The sequence below is a fragment of the Anolis sagrei genome, chromosome 2 (genome assembly GCF_037176765.1).
Source record: "Anolis sagrei isolate rAnoSag1 chromosome 2, rAnoSag1.mat, whole genome shotgun sequence".
NCBI classification, from domain to species: domain Eukaryota; kingdom Metazoa; phylum Chordata; class Lepidosauria; order Squamata; family Dactyloidae; genus Anolis; species Anolis sagrei.
In genome coordinates this window covers 144736120-144751381 of record NC_090022.1, presented here as the reverse complement: position 1 = coordinate 144751381, position 15262 = coordinate 144736120, and the positions used below count along the sequence as shown (strand labels likewise).

The 15262-nt window shown below is 39.8% G+C and overlaps 1 protein-coding gene across 1 annotated transcript; it reads left to right on the top strand.

The window, feature by feature from the left end:
• The first annotated feature begins 4177 nt into the window (after nucleotides 1-4177).
• COPRS (coordinator of PRMT5 and differentiation stimulator) lies at nucleotides 4178-15046 on the top strand. Its single transcript, XM_060760936.2, has 4 exons — nucleotides 4178-4292; nucleotides 8936-9008; nucleotides 11159-11392; nucleotides 13608-15046. The coding sequence occupies exons 1-4, from the start codon at nucleotides 4254-4256 to the stop codon at nucleotides 13778-13780; spliced, it is 519 nt and encodes a 172-aa protein (XP_060616919.2). The 5' UTR covers nucleotides 4178-4253; the 3' UTR covers nucleotides 13781-15046.
• The last annotated feature ends 216 nt before the right edge of the window (nucleotides 15047-15262 follow it).

The window sequence follows — 15262 nt, the reverse complement described above, 5'->3', positions numbered from 1 at the left end:
AGATTTTAGGCACTAGACCAGGCATGGGCAAACTTAGGCCCTCCAGATGTTTTGGACTTCAAGTCCCACAATTCCTCACTAAACATAGTTTTGCAAGACAATTAAATCAAATTCTCAAAATGTTGGTGTGTTAGATCAATTCACTTAAAATACAGTCCACAACAAGGTTGTTACACATTCACAGGTTTCGCTGAAGGGATGATATCTATTTGGAACAGATTTATTTTTAAATTACAAAGAAAATGATACAGTAATTAGTATGTTTTCAATCAAGCAGGCCCTAATAATATTATCCAGGGGGCCTGAAATGTTGATCTTCAATTTCATTGCATTTTATGGAAAAAGTGGTAAATCTTGTCAACACAAGCATTTGTGAGTCAAGGAATGATTATTTGATGCAAAATACAGCCATATGATCTTATTTGTTAAGACTCACAGAACTACAAACACTGCAGGTCAGATATTGGATGCTGTCCTTTTCAGGCATTTCAGTCAACATCTGATCACGAGACAGCTCCGTCCTCATTATTTGTGTAAAAAAAAAAAAATACATGTCCTGTGGGGTTCCTCGGGGTACTGTTTTGTCCCCCATGCTGTTCAACATATATATGAAACTGCTGGGAGAGGTCATCTGGAGTTTTGGAGCTTGGTGTCATCTATATGCAGATGACACCCAACTCTACTACTCCTTTCCACCTAAAGCTAAGGAAGCTGTCATAACCTTAAACTTGTGTCTGTCATCCGTAATGGCCTGAATGAGGGGAAACAAACTGAAGTTTAATTCAGACAAGACAGAGGTACTCCTGGTCTGTGGGAAGGCAAATCAGGGAATAGGGGTCCTCCCTATCCTGAGGACACACTCCTAAAGACACACGTCTACAGTTTGGGGGTCATCTTGGACTTGGAGCTGAACCTGGAGTCCCAGGTGTTGGCAGCAACCAGGAGGGCTTTTGCACAATTAAAAATGGTGTGCCAACTGTGCCTGTTCCTTGGGAAGCCAGATCTGGCCATGGTGGTACATGCCTTAGTTACATCCTACCTGGATTACTGTAATGTATTCTATGTGGGGCTGCCTCTGAAGAGTGCTCGGAAACTTCAGCTGGTCCAAAGAGCTGCAGCCAGGTTGCTCACTGGAGCTGGCTGGAGGGAGCGGACAACCAGCGTTGCATCATCTCCACTGGCAGCCAGTCTGTTTCCAAGCACAATTCAAAGTGCTGGTTATGACCTTTAAAGCCTAGACCCGTGATGGCGAACCTATGACATGCGTGCCAGTACTGAAATGCGTAACCATTTCTGATGACACGCAGCCGCATATAGAGAAGCACGGAGTCACATGCCAAGGACGTTTCATCCTTGGCTCCTGCATGGACGAGTGCAGTAGCCAAGGATGAAACATTTGCTGTAGTGTAGACACACTGTGCCGGAGGTCTGTAGGCCAAAATAACAGCACTCTGCCACAAAGCGTTTAGTTCTGGGACTTCTGGTTAGGCCGTTAGGGGATATTTGACCTCACTTCCAGCCGGCGTAGCAGAATGCCGCGGGGATGCATCTTTGGGGGCCCTGTGATCGCCATTACTAGCAACCACATAACCACAGCAACCATCATCCAATCTACTGTTCTGGGAAGCCAGAAATAAGTGAGGGGGAAGCTGGGAGGTAAGGGTCTGTGCTATGGGTGCCATTTCCCACCATTAGGAACAGTGGCAGCCATCTTAATTTACACTAAGCAGGTAAGTTAAACAATTAGTTTTTGGTTTATTAAAAATTGTATATTATAATTATACTTTTTATTATTTAAACTATAAATATCACAAAATTAAGTTTTTCCCCCCTCAAAGTGACACCCCACCCAAGCTACGTTGTTCCGTCTTCTTGGAGCATGGTTTACATTGCCTTTTAGCTGCATGGGTTAGCATTCTTTTGCATTTCCCCACGGTTGCTACAATTTCAGCTGCACCCTGAAAGTTAACAGCATCAGAGGCTGGAAAGCCAGCCTGCAGGCCTTTTTGCAGCTATTGGTGTAGAAAGTATCTCTTTGGGTTAGGAGTCCGCCTTTTTTTCCTGGGCTTGAGATCTCCATTTTGGAACCTCCCCTGCCTCCTTCAGTTTTAGAGAAAAGCCTCAGATGTGCTGTAAGACCAGTCAGAGAGCTCTGAAAAAAATCATTGTAAGTACAATTGAGTAAAGGAAAGAATTGAGTCTTAATTGAGTTATTAAAAAAGACAATTGAGTCTTAATTGAGATTTCAAGCTATTTAGTATAAAGGACTATTGAGATAGTTATTGAACACTGTTTGCTTCATCTCCAAAACTAACCTTGGGCTGGAATAGGGAAGGCCTACACTTTCTAAAAGATAGTAGCTCAGGGTTGGGGTAAAAAGATCTCAGGATTTTTTCTACCATTTGGAGGAAGGCAACTCAGCGACTAGAGGAAAAAAGAAAGAAAGAACATCTCTATGGTTTCACTAATTGACTGTTTTGTTTGTAACTTTGACCAGCTGTGCCAAGTCTGCAAGGACTTTGAGAAATAAATATTCTGTTTTGATGTTCCAAACCTGAAATGGCCTCAGTTGCTGAGAATTTTTGAGCTTCTAAAGAAAGACCCCTGCGGTCCGCCCAGACAAAGAGAGAAGCACATCTTAGTTTTAATTTTATAGGATCTGGGTGTGACAGCACATACATTTTTTGGGGGCAAATTTTGACACACTCAGCAAAAAAGGTTGCTCATCACTGGCCTAGACGGTTCAGGTCCAGGCAATTTGGTCCACTGCATCCCCTTGTAGGAACCTGCCCGGGCCCTGAGGTCTTCAGGAGAGGCTCTTACCTGTGTCTCACCTCCATTTCGAGCTTGTTTGGTGGGAATGAAAGAACAGGCCTTCCTTCTCAGTGGCCGCTGCCCCTCGACTTTGGAACTCCCTTCTTTTTCCCAGGGAATAATAATAAACCTTTATTTATACCCCACTACCATCTCCCGCAGGACTCGGTGCGGCTTACAAGAGGCTGAGCCCAAAATACATCAGAAAAAGACACAACCACAACAATACAATACAGCAATAAATAACTCATAGCAAAGCAAAAACAATAACACAATATCACGACGCAATTTAAAAACCTGGCAGGGCTAATGTAAAGGTTAAATTTTTTTTAAAATGCTGGGCATGACAAGGTAAAAAAGGATGGATATTTTGGGGGGTAAGTGGGTGTGCAGACAATTCTAACTCTCTCGTAAAGTGCATTTGGGACATATTGCTTGGGATTCCTTAATCTGGGAAGGCACACTGGAATATCAATGTTTTCAAGCTCCTCCTGAAGACTGCCAATGTTGGGGCATGCCTGATGTCCTTGGGGAGGGAGTTCCAGAGTTGTGGGGCCACCACCAAGAAGGCCCTGTCCCTCATTCCCACCAATTGCGCTTGCGATGCAGGTGGGATCGTGAGCAGGGCCTCTCCAGATGAACGAAGAGATCGTGTGGGTTCATATACGGAAATGTGGTTATTATTATTATTATTATTATTATTCCCAGGGAAGCCAGAATGGCCACTTCCCTACAGTCCTTAAGACAGCAGGCTAAAACCTTCAATTCAGCGGGTGCTGTGCTTTTGTGATGCGTTTTTATGTGCTTTTATGGTTTATAACCTGGATTGTTTGAATATGAATGTTGTTTCATACTGCTTTAATATTTGTATATTTGAAGTTGGACTGAACTGCTTTTAGTTGTGAGCCGCTTTGAGCCTCTGTATGGAGAGAAAAAGAGGGATATAAATAAATATTATAATAATATACTTGAATTCAAAGCAGATCATGTGGATTCAGAAACTGAATGATAAGGCAGTGTGGATGGGGCCTGAGAGGATGGCAAAGACAGCCTCCTTCCCTTGAACAAGTTGTTCTCAACCTGTGGGTCCTCAGGTGTTTTGGCCTACAACTCCCAGAAATCCCAGCCAGTTTACCAGCTGTGAGGATTTCTGGGAGATGAAGGCGAAAACACCTGTGGGTAAGGCAAGAGAAGAGGCCTGAGGGAAGTGGAGGCAAGGCGCATGCGCGAGGATCCCAACGGCGCGCGGCGCTCCTTCTCTATTCGGTGGTTCCCTCCAGTCAATCCCCTCCCTCACCTTTCCGCGTGCTGATAGAGCGGACCACGTGACCCCCCCCCCTTTGTTGAGGGAGTTGCTCTTCCCCTCAGATAAATAGGTCGTCGTCTTGTGTTGGGAAGGAAGTGTGTGTGTGTTTGTGCGGCAGAGTTTGAGCAGCAGGATGGAGGGGGCCGAGCAGCGAGGTCCCCTGGAGCAAAGGGTGAGGAAAGAGGCCCTGGGTGGAAGGAGAGAGAGTGAGGGACCTCCAGGCCTCTCCTGAGGGAGAGGAGAGAAGCCCAAAACTGAGGCTTTAACACACTGTGGAGCAGGCATGGGCAAATTTGGGCCCTCCAGGTGTTTTGTACTTCAACTCCCACAATTCCTAACAGCCCTTTCCCCCTCAGCCTGGAGGGCCCTAGTTTGCCCATGCCTGCTGTAGAGTTAGTATAGTTTGACTTCCCTTTAACTGCCCAGAGGTGTGGAATCCTGGAGGTTGCCCTTGTAGTAGGGCCACTGGCGAGGCACAGAAGGCCTTGTGGAACTATAAATCCCAGGGTCCCAGGCATTCAGCCACGGCAGTTCTGGAATGAAGTTACACTTCAGAATAGGCTGCCTTTATTACCTCCCTCATAAAACACAAAGTGCACATGTTTATCTTTTATGCTATATTTTAGAGCAGGGGTCCACAAACTTTTTAAACAGAGGGCCAGGTCACAGTCCCTCAAACTGTTGGAGGGCCGGATTATAATTAGAAAAAAAACATGAATGAATTCCTATGCACACTGCACAGATCTTATTTGTAGTGCAAAAAACACTTTATTATTATTTATTATTAACTTTATTTATTATTAACTTTATTATTAACTTTACAAAGGCCAAGGCCTCGATACACAGCATAACAATACAAAACCTAAAGCAAATTAAAAACAATTAAAGCAATATTAAACAATAAACAATACACCAAAACACAATAAAACTGGGCCGGGCCAGAGTAATGGGTACAGAATTAAAAGTGCTGATGTGACAGGTGGTATATAAGGATTATAGGGTAAGTGCAGTGTGCGGCAATCTTAGTTCTAATAAAGTGCTTCTGGGACTTGGTATTGGAGATTTCCTATTTTGGGAAGGCACATCGGAACAGCCAGGTCTTCAAGTTCTTTCTAAAGACCGCCAATGTAGGGGCCTGTCTAAGATCTTTGGGGAGGGTGTTCCAGAGTCGGGGGGCCACCACAGAAAAGGCACTGTCGTGTCCCCACCAAACGCACTTGCGACACAGGCGGGATCACTAGCAGGGCCTCTCCAGATGAACGCAGTGAACGCGTGGGTTTGTAAACGGAAATGCGGTCACGCAGATAGGATGGCCCCAAACCGTTCAGGGCTTTGTAGGTAAGCACCTGCATGTTAAATTGGGTTCAGAAAATAAACGGCAGCCAGTGGAGCTCCTTGAACAATACAATAATTAAAATTAAGAACAATATTAACAAATATAAACTTATTAGTATTTCTATGGGACCTGTTTTTGGCTGATGAGATAGGATTGTTGTTGTTGTGTGCTTTCAAGTCGTTTCAGAGTTAGGTTTGCCCTGAGCGAGGGCCGGGTAAATGACCTTGGAGGGCCGTATCCGGCCCTTGGGCCTTAGTTTGAGGACCCCTGTTTTAGAGGAAGGAACTAGGAAAACTGCCTCTGAGTCTTCCATGACCTAGGAAACCCTGTAAAATGTATATGGTTGTCATAAGTTGACAGAACAGCTTTCTAAATACTCCTTGCTTGTTTTTAGGAGAAACATTTATTGTCTCAAAGGTTTACTTTGATATAGAAGTGAGGTGGAAAACTCTTATGAAGAGGTGTAATTGAATTAAGATATTTTTATTTATTGTTGAAGGCTTCCATGGCTGGAACCACTGGGTTGTTGTAAGTTTTTTGCACTATATAGCCATGTTCTAGAAGCATTCTCTCCTGACATTTTGCCTGCATCTATGGCAGGCATCCTCAGAGGTTGAAGAAACAACATCACTGTGGTCTTTTGAATTCTGACGTCTTCTTCCTACTTCTCCAGGTCCTGTGCCAGGGAGTTCCTCCAATGGATTGTTGTAGGTTTTTTGGACTGTATGGCCATGTCCTGGAGGCATTCTCTCCTGACATTTCACCTGCATCTATGGCAGGCATCCTCAGAGGTTGTGACCTCACAATCTCTGAGGATGCCTGCCATAGATGCAGGTGAAACGTCAGGAGAGAATGCGTCTAGAACACGGCCATACTATTTATTTATTGACTTTGTTTATATACTGCTTTTCTCACCCCAGGGGGAACTCAAAAGCAGTTTCCAACATATTCACGGCATAATTTAATGCCTTACAAAACATAAAAACCTAACATAAACAACAGTAACATAAAGCTATCAATTAAATCATAAAACGTAATTATATTTAAACAAGGAATTAAAAACATATTAATATGAACATTAAATCACATGATCCAAAAGCATGGTCCAGACCGTTCCAGTATCAAATAACAATTGATAACAATACTAAAATGATATTGTGAGTCCTGGGACCAGAGTAGAGCAACTATATGAAAGGAAAAACACACATAAATTACTATTTTTTCCTGTCTAAGAATTTGTAGGTCTTTCAGCATGACACTATGGTCAGTTTCTACTGGAGGGTCATCATAGAAGTTAATGGAAGGAACTTGAGATTCCTAGAAAGATGTTATGTCTGGAAATCTCAAGATTCTCCTGCTTGATTGGAGGAAGTTTATCCTTGACACATTAGAGGGCTCAGAGAATCCCGGAGAGAAAATTTAAATCAATCCATGAATAAACAAATCTTCTAAAGTCAAAAGCACATATATGAAAGAATGACTGTATTTGAATATTGAGTCATGGCTTTGGAGAGTTAGGATGGTGACAATAAGATAATGGTAGTAGGTGGGACTTTTGAATTATGCAAGATTATAATGTTTAGGATTAAGACAAGGATCTGATTTCTAGAGAGAAAAACACTGCATTAGGATAGTGTTTCAGCATATTAGGAAAGGAAGAAAAACCCAGAAGTTTACAAATGTTTGTGTAGTGGAGAGTAAAGGTGACGTCTATGTAACATCTTAAGTAACATTCAATAAAATTATATTTGTTTTTTAAGATAAGCATGGCTATACTGTGCTTGCTCCAGTGTAAAAGTAAAGTTGAATGAAGAGCCTAAAATAAGATCCATATAAACAGAGACAGCTGTAGATCTTGGTAGCAACACTACACTTGGAAAAGTGTGAATATATGAGATGGGATCTCCATAGGTGGTGATTAGCATTTTGATCATGTTAGCATCATAACATGGACTCACTAAATCAGTGGTTTCCAACCTTTGGGCCTCCAGGTGTTTTTGACTTCAGTTCCCACATTTCCTAACAGCTGGTAAGCAGGCTGGGATTTCTGGGAGTTAAAGTCCAACCTTTGGAGGCCCAAAGGTTGGAAACCACTGCACTAAATCAATGGAAACTTGGTAAGTCAATACATAAGTTCCATTGATTCAGTGGGATTAATCCTAAATCCTAGCAGGATTTAGGCCCAAGAAATAAGATTTTCTGTCTGTGGAAATCCTAATTAAAATATTTATATAATATGAAGAAACTGGAGCAGTGTTTCTCAACCTTCCTAATGCCGCAACCCCTTAAGACAGTTTCTCATGTGATGACCCCAACTATAAAATTATTTTCGTTACTACTTCATAACAGTAATTTTGCTACTGTTATGAATCGTAATGTAAAATCAGATATGCAGGATGTATTTTCATTCATTGGACTAAATTTGGCATAAATACCCGATACACCCAAATTTGAATACTGGTGGGGTTGGTGAAGGGGAGGGATTGATTTTGTCATTTGGAAGTTGTAGTTGTTGGGATTTATAGTTCACCTACAAGCAAAGAGCATTCTGAACTCCACCAACGATGGAATTGAACTAAACTTGTCACACAGAACACCCATGGCCAACAGAAAACACTGGAAGTGTTTGGTGGATGTTGACCTTGAGTTTTTTAGTTGTAGTTCACCTACATTCAGAGAGCAGTGTGGATTCAAACAATATGGATAAAACTTGGCATGAGTACTCAGTATGCCTAGAAGTGAACAGTGATGGAGTTTGAAACAGTAGACCTTGACATTTGGGAGTTGTAGTTGCTGGGATTTATGGCTCACCTACAATCAAAGAGCATTCTGAACCCCACCAACAACAGAATTGGGCCAAACTTCCTACACAGAACCCTTATGACCAACAGAAAATACTGTGTTTTCTGGTGGTCTTTGACAACCCCTCTGACACCCCCTTACAACCCCCCCCCCCCCGAGGGGTCCAGACCCCTGGTTGAGAAATGCTGAGCTAGAGTTAAGAAACTTTTCCAGTGTATTGAAAAGTGTTATCATTGTGAACTGGACAGTTAAATTTGGACAATTTAAGGACAGTGTTGTGTGCTTATGTGCACAGACAAATGCATTTGGTCACACCTTAGTTTGATCAGATTCCTTCAGATTGTGGAATAAATATAAAAATGTATATCTGGCAAAGAAAAAAGACAATTGCCTGTGATAGATGTTAGGATAGGTTTTCTGTGGCCTACAAGAGGATTTCTAAGCAGATGTTGCAAATAATCAGCAACTAACAACGTTTCATGTTATAATGTTTCATATTCACATAGAATAGATGCACAGAATGGTAACACATATTTTGATAACAGAAATATAAAATATAGAACATAATAAACAATTTTGCAGAGGTAAAACAAGTATAGGATTATTTAGTACCTATCAGAATTCTTACATTATATAATAATTTGACTTACACCAGCATTTCTGTTCTGCAAATAAAGGTTGATGGATCTGCTTTTGCTGTTCAGAAGGAAATAGAAGTGGCGAAGATTTTCGGCTGGAAGCCTAGGAAAGGTATTTCAAAGGGGTTGGTGGTGGGGAATGATGTGAGAGGTACAACTTCAGTTTACTGCACAAGATATTTCCATTTTCTTGGAAGAAACATGTATAGCACTGTATGTTTCTCTTCCAAGTACAGACCCTGAAATAGGCCTTGGATAGCAAGGCTGGGAAAGAGAAGAGCCAAGAGAGTGTGTTTGTTTAGGTGGACAATTGGCCTTGTTTAAAGTAAAATGGTTCTTTATGTTGTAATATTAAATTTACGGCGCTCCATGCAGTCATGCCAGCCACATGACCTTGGAGGTGTCTATGGACAACACCTGCTCTTTGGCTTAGAAATGGAGATGACCACCAACCCCCAGAGTTGGACACAGCTGGACTTAATGTTAGGGGAAAACCTTTACCTTTTTATTAATTTTTATAGCCAGAAAAAGCATAATGCATTTAATATATCTGGAGTCTTCAGTGATGATTTAAAGAACAGAAAATTTGTGAATACTGGTTTTCTAGTTGTCTTCTACACACGAAAGTAAATGTGTTCTTTTGATCATTATGGTGTAAGAGGGGCAGCTCTCAGAAGCAGATATATTGATACTTAAAGGCCCCTGTGATGGGGTTTAAGATCAGAGCACAGCTGGTACACTGCCTGAATGTAGCACCTGCTTTTTGTTGTTCAGGATGTAGCTATATATGGCATACCGGGATAAATCAGCAGTCCACATGGTGGGTGTAGAAAGCAAGCCTTACTAAATTAAGGAGCTATATGTGGTTTTTTTTCATATTAGGAGCAACTTGAGAAACTGCAAGTCGCTTCTGGTGTGAGCGATTGGCCGTCTGCAAGGACGTTGCCCAGGGGACGCCCAAATGTTTTGATGTTTTACCATCCTTGTGGGAGACTTCTCTCATGTCCCCAAATGGGGAGCTGGAGCTGACAGAGGGAGCTCAACTCACTCTCCCCGGATTCGAATCGCTTAGCAATGCTTAAAGCTTAGGGAGGTGATTGGGCTTCAGTCCTGCCAACACAGGGGTTTAACCCACTGCACCACCGGGGGCTCCTTGCTATATGTGTTAAGTCCTGGGGATAGGAAAATGGTAAGAGATTGTGGTTGTTGAAGCTCTGAAATCAGAAATTCCCAAAATCATTTGGCCTACTGCCCCCTTTACAGAAAAAAATTACTCGGCATCCCCCTTCAAATCAACCTTGTTTAAAGTGAATAAACAGAAAGATGCCATGATAACATCCTTTTATGTAGCTGTGTTTCTACCTACATCCTACAACATGGTAAAGAAAGATGTTATTGTGGGTAAAGACTAAATATAGCACATGATAATATTAATATTCAGATAATGAAGGGTAATATTAAAATAAAAATTACAAATATCATTAAAATAACCCTAAATGAGAAGAATGAACTTGGTGTGCTGCTATCAATGTATTAATGTTCATCTCTATTTTTGTCAGCATTAATTAATTTTTTAAAACACTTCCCGGTACTGCACTTGCACTATTAACTGCTTTTCACACAATTTAGAAACTAAATTAGATTTCATACATGTCACCTATTTATAGTGTTGTGTTGTAAACAAGTCATTGCACACATATTTCTGCTAGTGCATGCTGGATTTCCTGACAATGGATGACACTCTCACTTGTCAATACGTGCTTGGTCAAGTCCACTATCAAGACCTGACAGTGGACTTGACCACTGATTTGTTATAACTTGTGTTTTGTGTGTTCATTTGCAAAATAAAGTAATCACAACAGCTTTAATAACTCTTATGTAACAATGAAACATATATGAACATGTGTTGTTGAAGTGTTTCATGGCTGGAATCACTGGGTTGCTGTGAATTTTTCAGACTGTATGACTGTGTTCCCTAAAGTTCCACCTGCATCTGCTGCTGGCATCTTCAGAAGTTCTGTGAAGCAAGTGGAGTGTATTCTGTGGAATGTCCAGGGTGGGAGAAAGAATCCGTGTCTGTTTAAAGCAAGTGTGAACGATGCAATTAGCAAGCTTGATTAGCATTGAGTAGCCATGAAGCTGCAAAGTCACCCAGTGAGGGTATCTGCATAGAGGTAGCCTGGCCTCTGTTGTAGTTTCATGGCTTGTTTGATAACAATAGGAATTCACCTCCCCTAGAATTTAAAGGAAATGTTCTTTCAGTGTTTCTAGGTCTGATGGGAAGGGTAGGAGAGAAGGCAACAGACACTTATAGTGATGCAGAATCCTTTGAAGATTTGGAGACAGACAGTGAAGAGTGTTGGGAATCGGGTGGTGAAGATAGCAGTGGGCCCATCACCAGTACAACTTCTCCTGAGATGAAAGTTACACTCCAGCATGAGAAAGAGGACTGGGATTCAGAGTTGGCAGACACTGAAAACGGAAACAATCCTTACGGTAGGTAGATCCTGGAATTAAAAAAACAAAAACAAATAATGATAGAAAGTCATGTGACTGGGTAGAGTGCATTGTGAAAAGGGGATTTCATCCTTGAAACCAGTGCAAGTATTTCTGCAAGGTGTCTGTATTTGAGAAAAATCTTAACGTTGACCTTTTAATTCACCAAAAAAGGAAATTACCACTATTGCTTCTGTTGGTTTCCGATCTCTGATATAAGGTGCATCTTCACTGTAGAATTAATGCTGTTTGACACCACTTCAACCATCACTAATCAAGGCTATGGGAGTTGTAGTTTTATAAGATCTTTTGCTTTATATGACAAAAAGTGCTGGTGCCTCCAAACTACAACTCCCAGGATTACAGAGCATTGAGCCATGACAATTTAAAGTGACGCCAAACTCCATTAATACTAGAGTATTTCTGGTATATCTAGAAGTTTATACAGTAGAAAAACCTAATAGTACAAGTGATATTGTGGTCCTTTTAAAAACCAGTATTAAAAATTACAACATCAAGAGTTTGTGCTACTTTAAAGACCAATGAGTTTTATTTGACATACAAGCGTTCATGGACTGCAAACTGTTTTAAGGTGCCACAAAACTCTTAGTTGTTTGCATTGCAACAGACTTTCACAGCTATCTCCCTTTAAATTTTGTACATCAAAAAAGAATTGAAGCAATATGGGATGCTGAATTGAGAACAGTTGTGTTCTGAATTTATCCCAGTATTTCTGTAGTTCAGTTATTCCTGAGCTATGTTTTGAACACGTTTTTGCCTGTCTCTAGAAAACAGCTGTAATAGTGCATAAAGAGGTATCTTATAAAATCTTGCATTATCATTGTTTCCTGTGATTGTTTGTTTTTCCAGCCATTAAGGCCATTGGCATAGAAATGCAAGCTAAATCAAGAAGTGCTTTATTTAGTTTTTTGTATTGCTCTCTTTCCTTGCACAAAAATGTCTCTGGCTTTCCTTGCATATTTTCCCACAAGCGTAAGAGAGATGTGTGGGTGAGTTAGGTGATCTGTAAGTAATCTGCATTTTTAGTCATCCTTCCTTTTCCACAGTTTATGATTGTAGCACTAACTTGGTACACTGTGATTTTTTATGCATTCCTACTTTAAAGTCCTCACTGGTTCTTCGGGGTTAAAACGTAAATCAAGGCATCTTATTACAGGGTCTTCACTGTTCTTTTCATTTTAATAAGTTATTGTGAGGGCCATCTGTGAATAATTCATTTGCTTCTAGCTTTCAAATTGGAAAGTAACAATATCTTTCCTACTTGCATGAAACACCTCATAGGTATCCTGCATGTCCTAAACAGAGAAATTTTCTGTTTTATAATACTTATACCTGGTAACTGTGTCTATTATACCTGTTTGGAATATTTTGGGGATACTTTGGGGAAGGAGTTTAGTCATGTTTCCTGCCAGACCTGTTTTCCTTTTAGGTTTTAAAAAGTTTTATTGTTTCTTCATTTCCTGCTTGCCTGGTTAAAAACAGAAGATAATTTTTTTAGTAATTATTTTAACAGAAATGTCACATGATTATTCTATATGTATTCCCAGAACTATTGTAATCCATAAGGGAATAATTGTTCTTTTTAAAGAACTTGCAGGTATTACCTGAATTTTAATTTCTTTCTCATATGCATACCTATATGATAACAATACATACACTATGCAGAAGAGAGAAGAATTGCATACTAGTGCCTAATCTAGTCCTGAAGCTAGTCTTTTTTTTTTAAATTAAAGGAGCAAGCTGGGATACTATTAATTTTTAACATGATTTAGTATTGATGGAAAGATGTGTAAATGTGTTATTTTATTTAGCACTGAATGAGATCCAGATTTCATTTTTAATTATCAATGACGGATCTATTCTTGATATGTCATTTTGCTTATCTAGACAAAGATTGTGGAAACTGAATTTCGAAATAAGTGTGAAGTGATATATTTTGTGAGAATTAATACTGAATATGTATTTAGCTTTCTAATCACAATGGGACATGAGAAATGCCTGTCAGATTGCTCACACAACTTGTTAACAAAGAAAAATTGTATTTCTGCTTATTTAATAGTAGAGAATACAAACAATTTGCTAAAAATTATGACCTTATTCCTTAGCATAAATGCCTAGAATTATAGCCAACTAGATATGTAAAAGTAATGGAACACCATGTTTACTTAAAATCACATCCTAATTATCTCTTTAGATTTTGAAGATTTTATTCACTGTGGAGATTTCTTGGTTAAGGATCAAACAGCATCGTATTCAGTTCAAGGGCATCTTTTGTATGACCCCAGCTTGCACCATGTAGCACCACTGACTTTGAAACACATAGAGGCTGTGCTGGTGGATGGGCAGTTTGATGATGCTGTTGACTGACAAATGTTCAGGACTGGAATATCAACAAGACTGGTAAGCATAGACACAAAAAGTGCTAAGAACCACATTGCCTAAATGTAGTGCAAACCAGATATTGAACCATAGGTTACAATTATAGTATTGGAATGTTATTAAGAATACACAACTCAACAGATTTCTTACATAGTAGCATTTTGTTGGTTTTTTATTTAAATATCTTTCAGGGACAGAGATGTTGTGTAATTACAAGGCATTCATTTCAAGCATTCAGAATTTAATCATCCAAAAATATTTCCCAAAAAATAATTTCTGGACTGGGACTTATTCCCACTATGTAATTATAACATTACCAGTATTTCCCAGGTTTACATTTTCTTTGTGGCTCTTTCTTTCCTTCCTCCCTCCCTGTCGCTCATACACCTTCTCCCTTTCTCTTTACTTTCTTTCCTTTTTCTCCCTTTCTTTCTCCCTTTCTCTTACTTTATTCCTTTCCTTTCTCTTTCTTCCTTTCTCTTCTGTTCTTTTTCTTTGTGGCTCTTTCTTTCCAATTTAACTGCCATAGTTCCATCCTAGGGAATTTTGGGCTTTGCTGTTCAGGGAGGGGCCTTTGGAATCCCCAGCCAGTGAACTCCAGTCCCTCTGATCCAACTACAAACCCTGAGTTTCCATAGGATGTTGCCATAGCAGTTACAGTAGAACAGAGTGCTATAATTGCGTAGTGTGAATGGGATGTAGTATTCTAACTGTTTTATTAATCAGTATTGACTTTTCCTCATATTTAGATGTTATTTTTAGAAATAGTTTTATATTTAGTATAGGTTTGTATCATATTCAGGGTGTATGCAAGATCCCTCTTTTTATTAACACTTGTTGTGCTTATGTTTGTTCTCAACACTGGAGCAGAAATATTACTTCTAAATTGGATTTCTTCCTGAAAACGATCCAAGATTCAAAAGATACTCTGTAGGCTTTGTGTTTGAGAACATTGAATAGTATGTAACATTATTAGAAACTGGACAGCTGGATGTTTCGGAAAGTAGATAGATGGCAATTCCTAATTTATTTATTTGAACGTCATGAATGGGATTATTGCAATTCAGAAGCTGATCATTATGCTCTCCTGTAAATCATGCAGTGTTATTTTTTATTTTAAATGAATTGTGTTGTTGTATATTTTTGTGTTACAAATTTGTGCAGTTCAGTTTCTTGTATGGATTTATTTATTTGAAGCTGGGACCCTCAACCATGCTGGCAACATAGATCTTGGTGGGGTAACTCCTTAATAAAACAGGCTGTTCAATGATTTAGGCATTGTATGTGTTTGTGTTTCATTTGTTATGTAATTTGTTCATATGTGAGCTGCTTCCTAGATTTATTTACTTAATTTATTTTTTTACCTCACCTGTCTGTCTCCCCCTATAGAGACTCAAGATGGAGAACAATAAATATGACACAATAAAAATTAAAACAGTGTAAATGCATTTAAATATAGATATACACATT

Excerpts from the sequence above, each read along its gene's own strand:
- COPRS (XM_060760936.2), top strand. The coding sequence starts at position 4,254 with ATGGAGGGGGCCGAGCAGCGAGGTCCCCTGGAGCAAAGG. Across the intron at positions 4,293-8,935 it reads GAGGTCCCCTGGAGCAAAGG|GTTGATGGATCTGCTTTTGC; the intron begins GTGAGGAAAGAG and ends CTGCAAATAAAG. Across the intron at positions 9,009-11,158 it reads CGGCTGGAAGCCTAGGAAAG|TGTTTCTAGGTCTGATGGGA; the intron begins GTATTTCAAAGG and ends ATGTTCTTTCAG.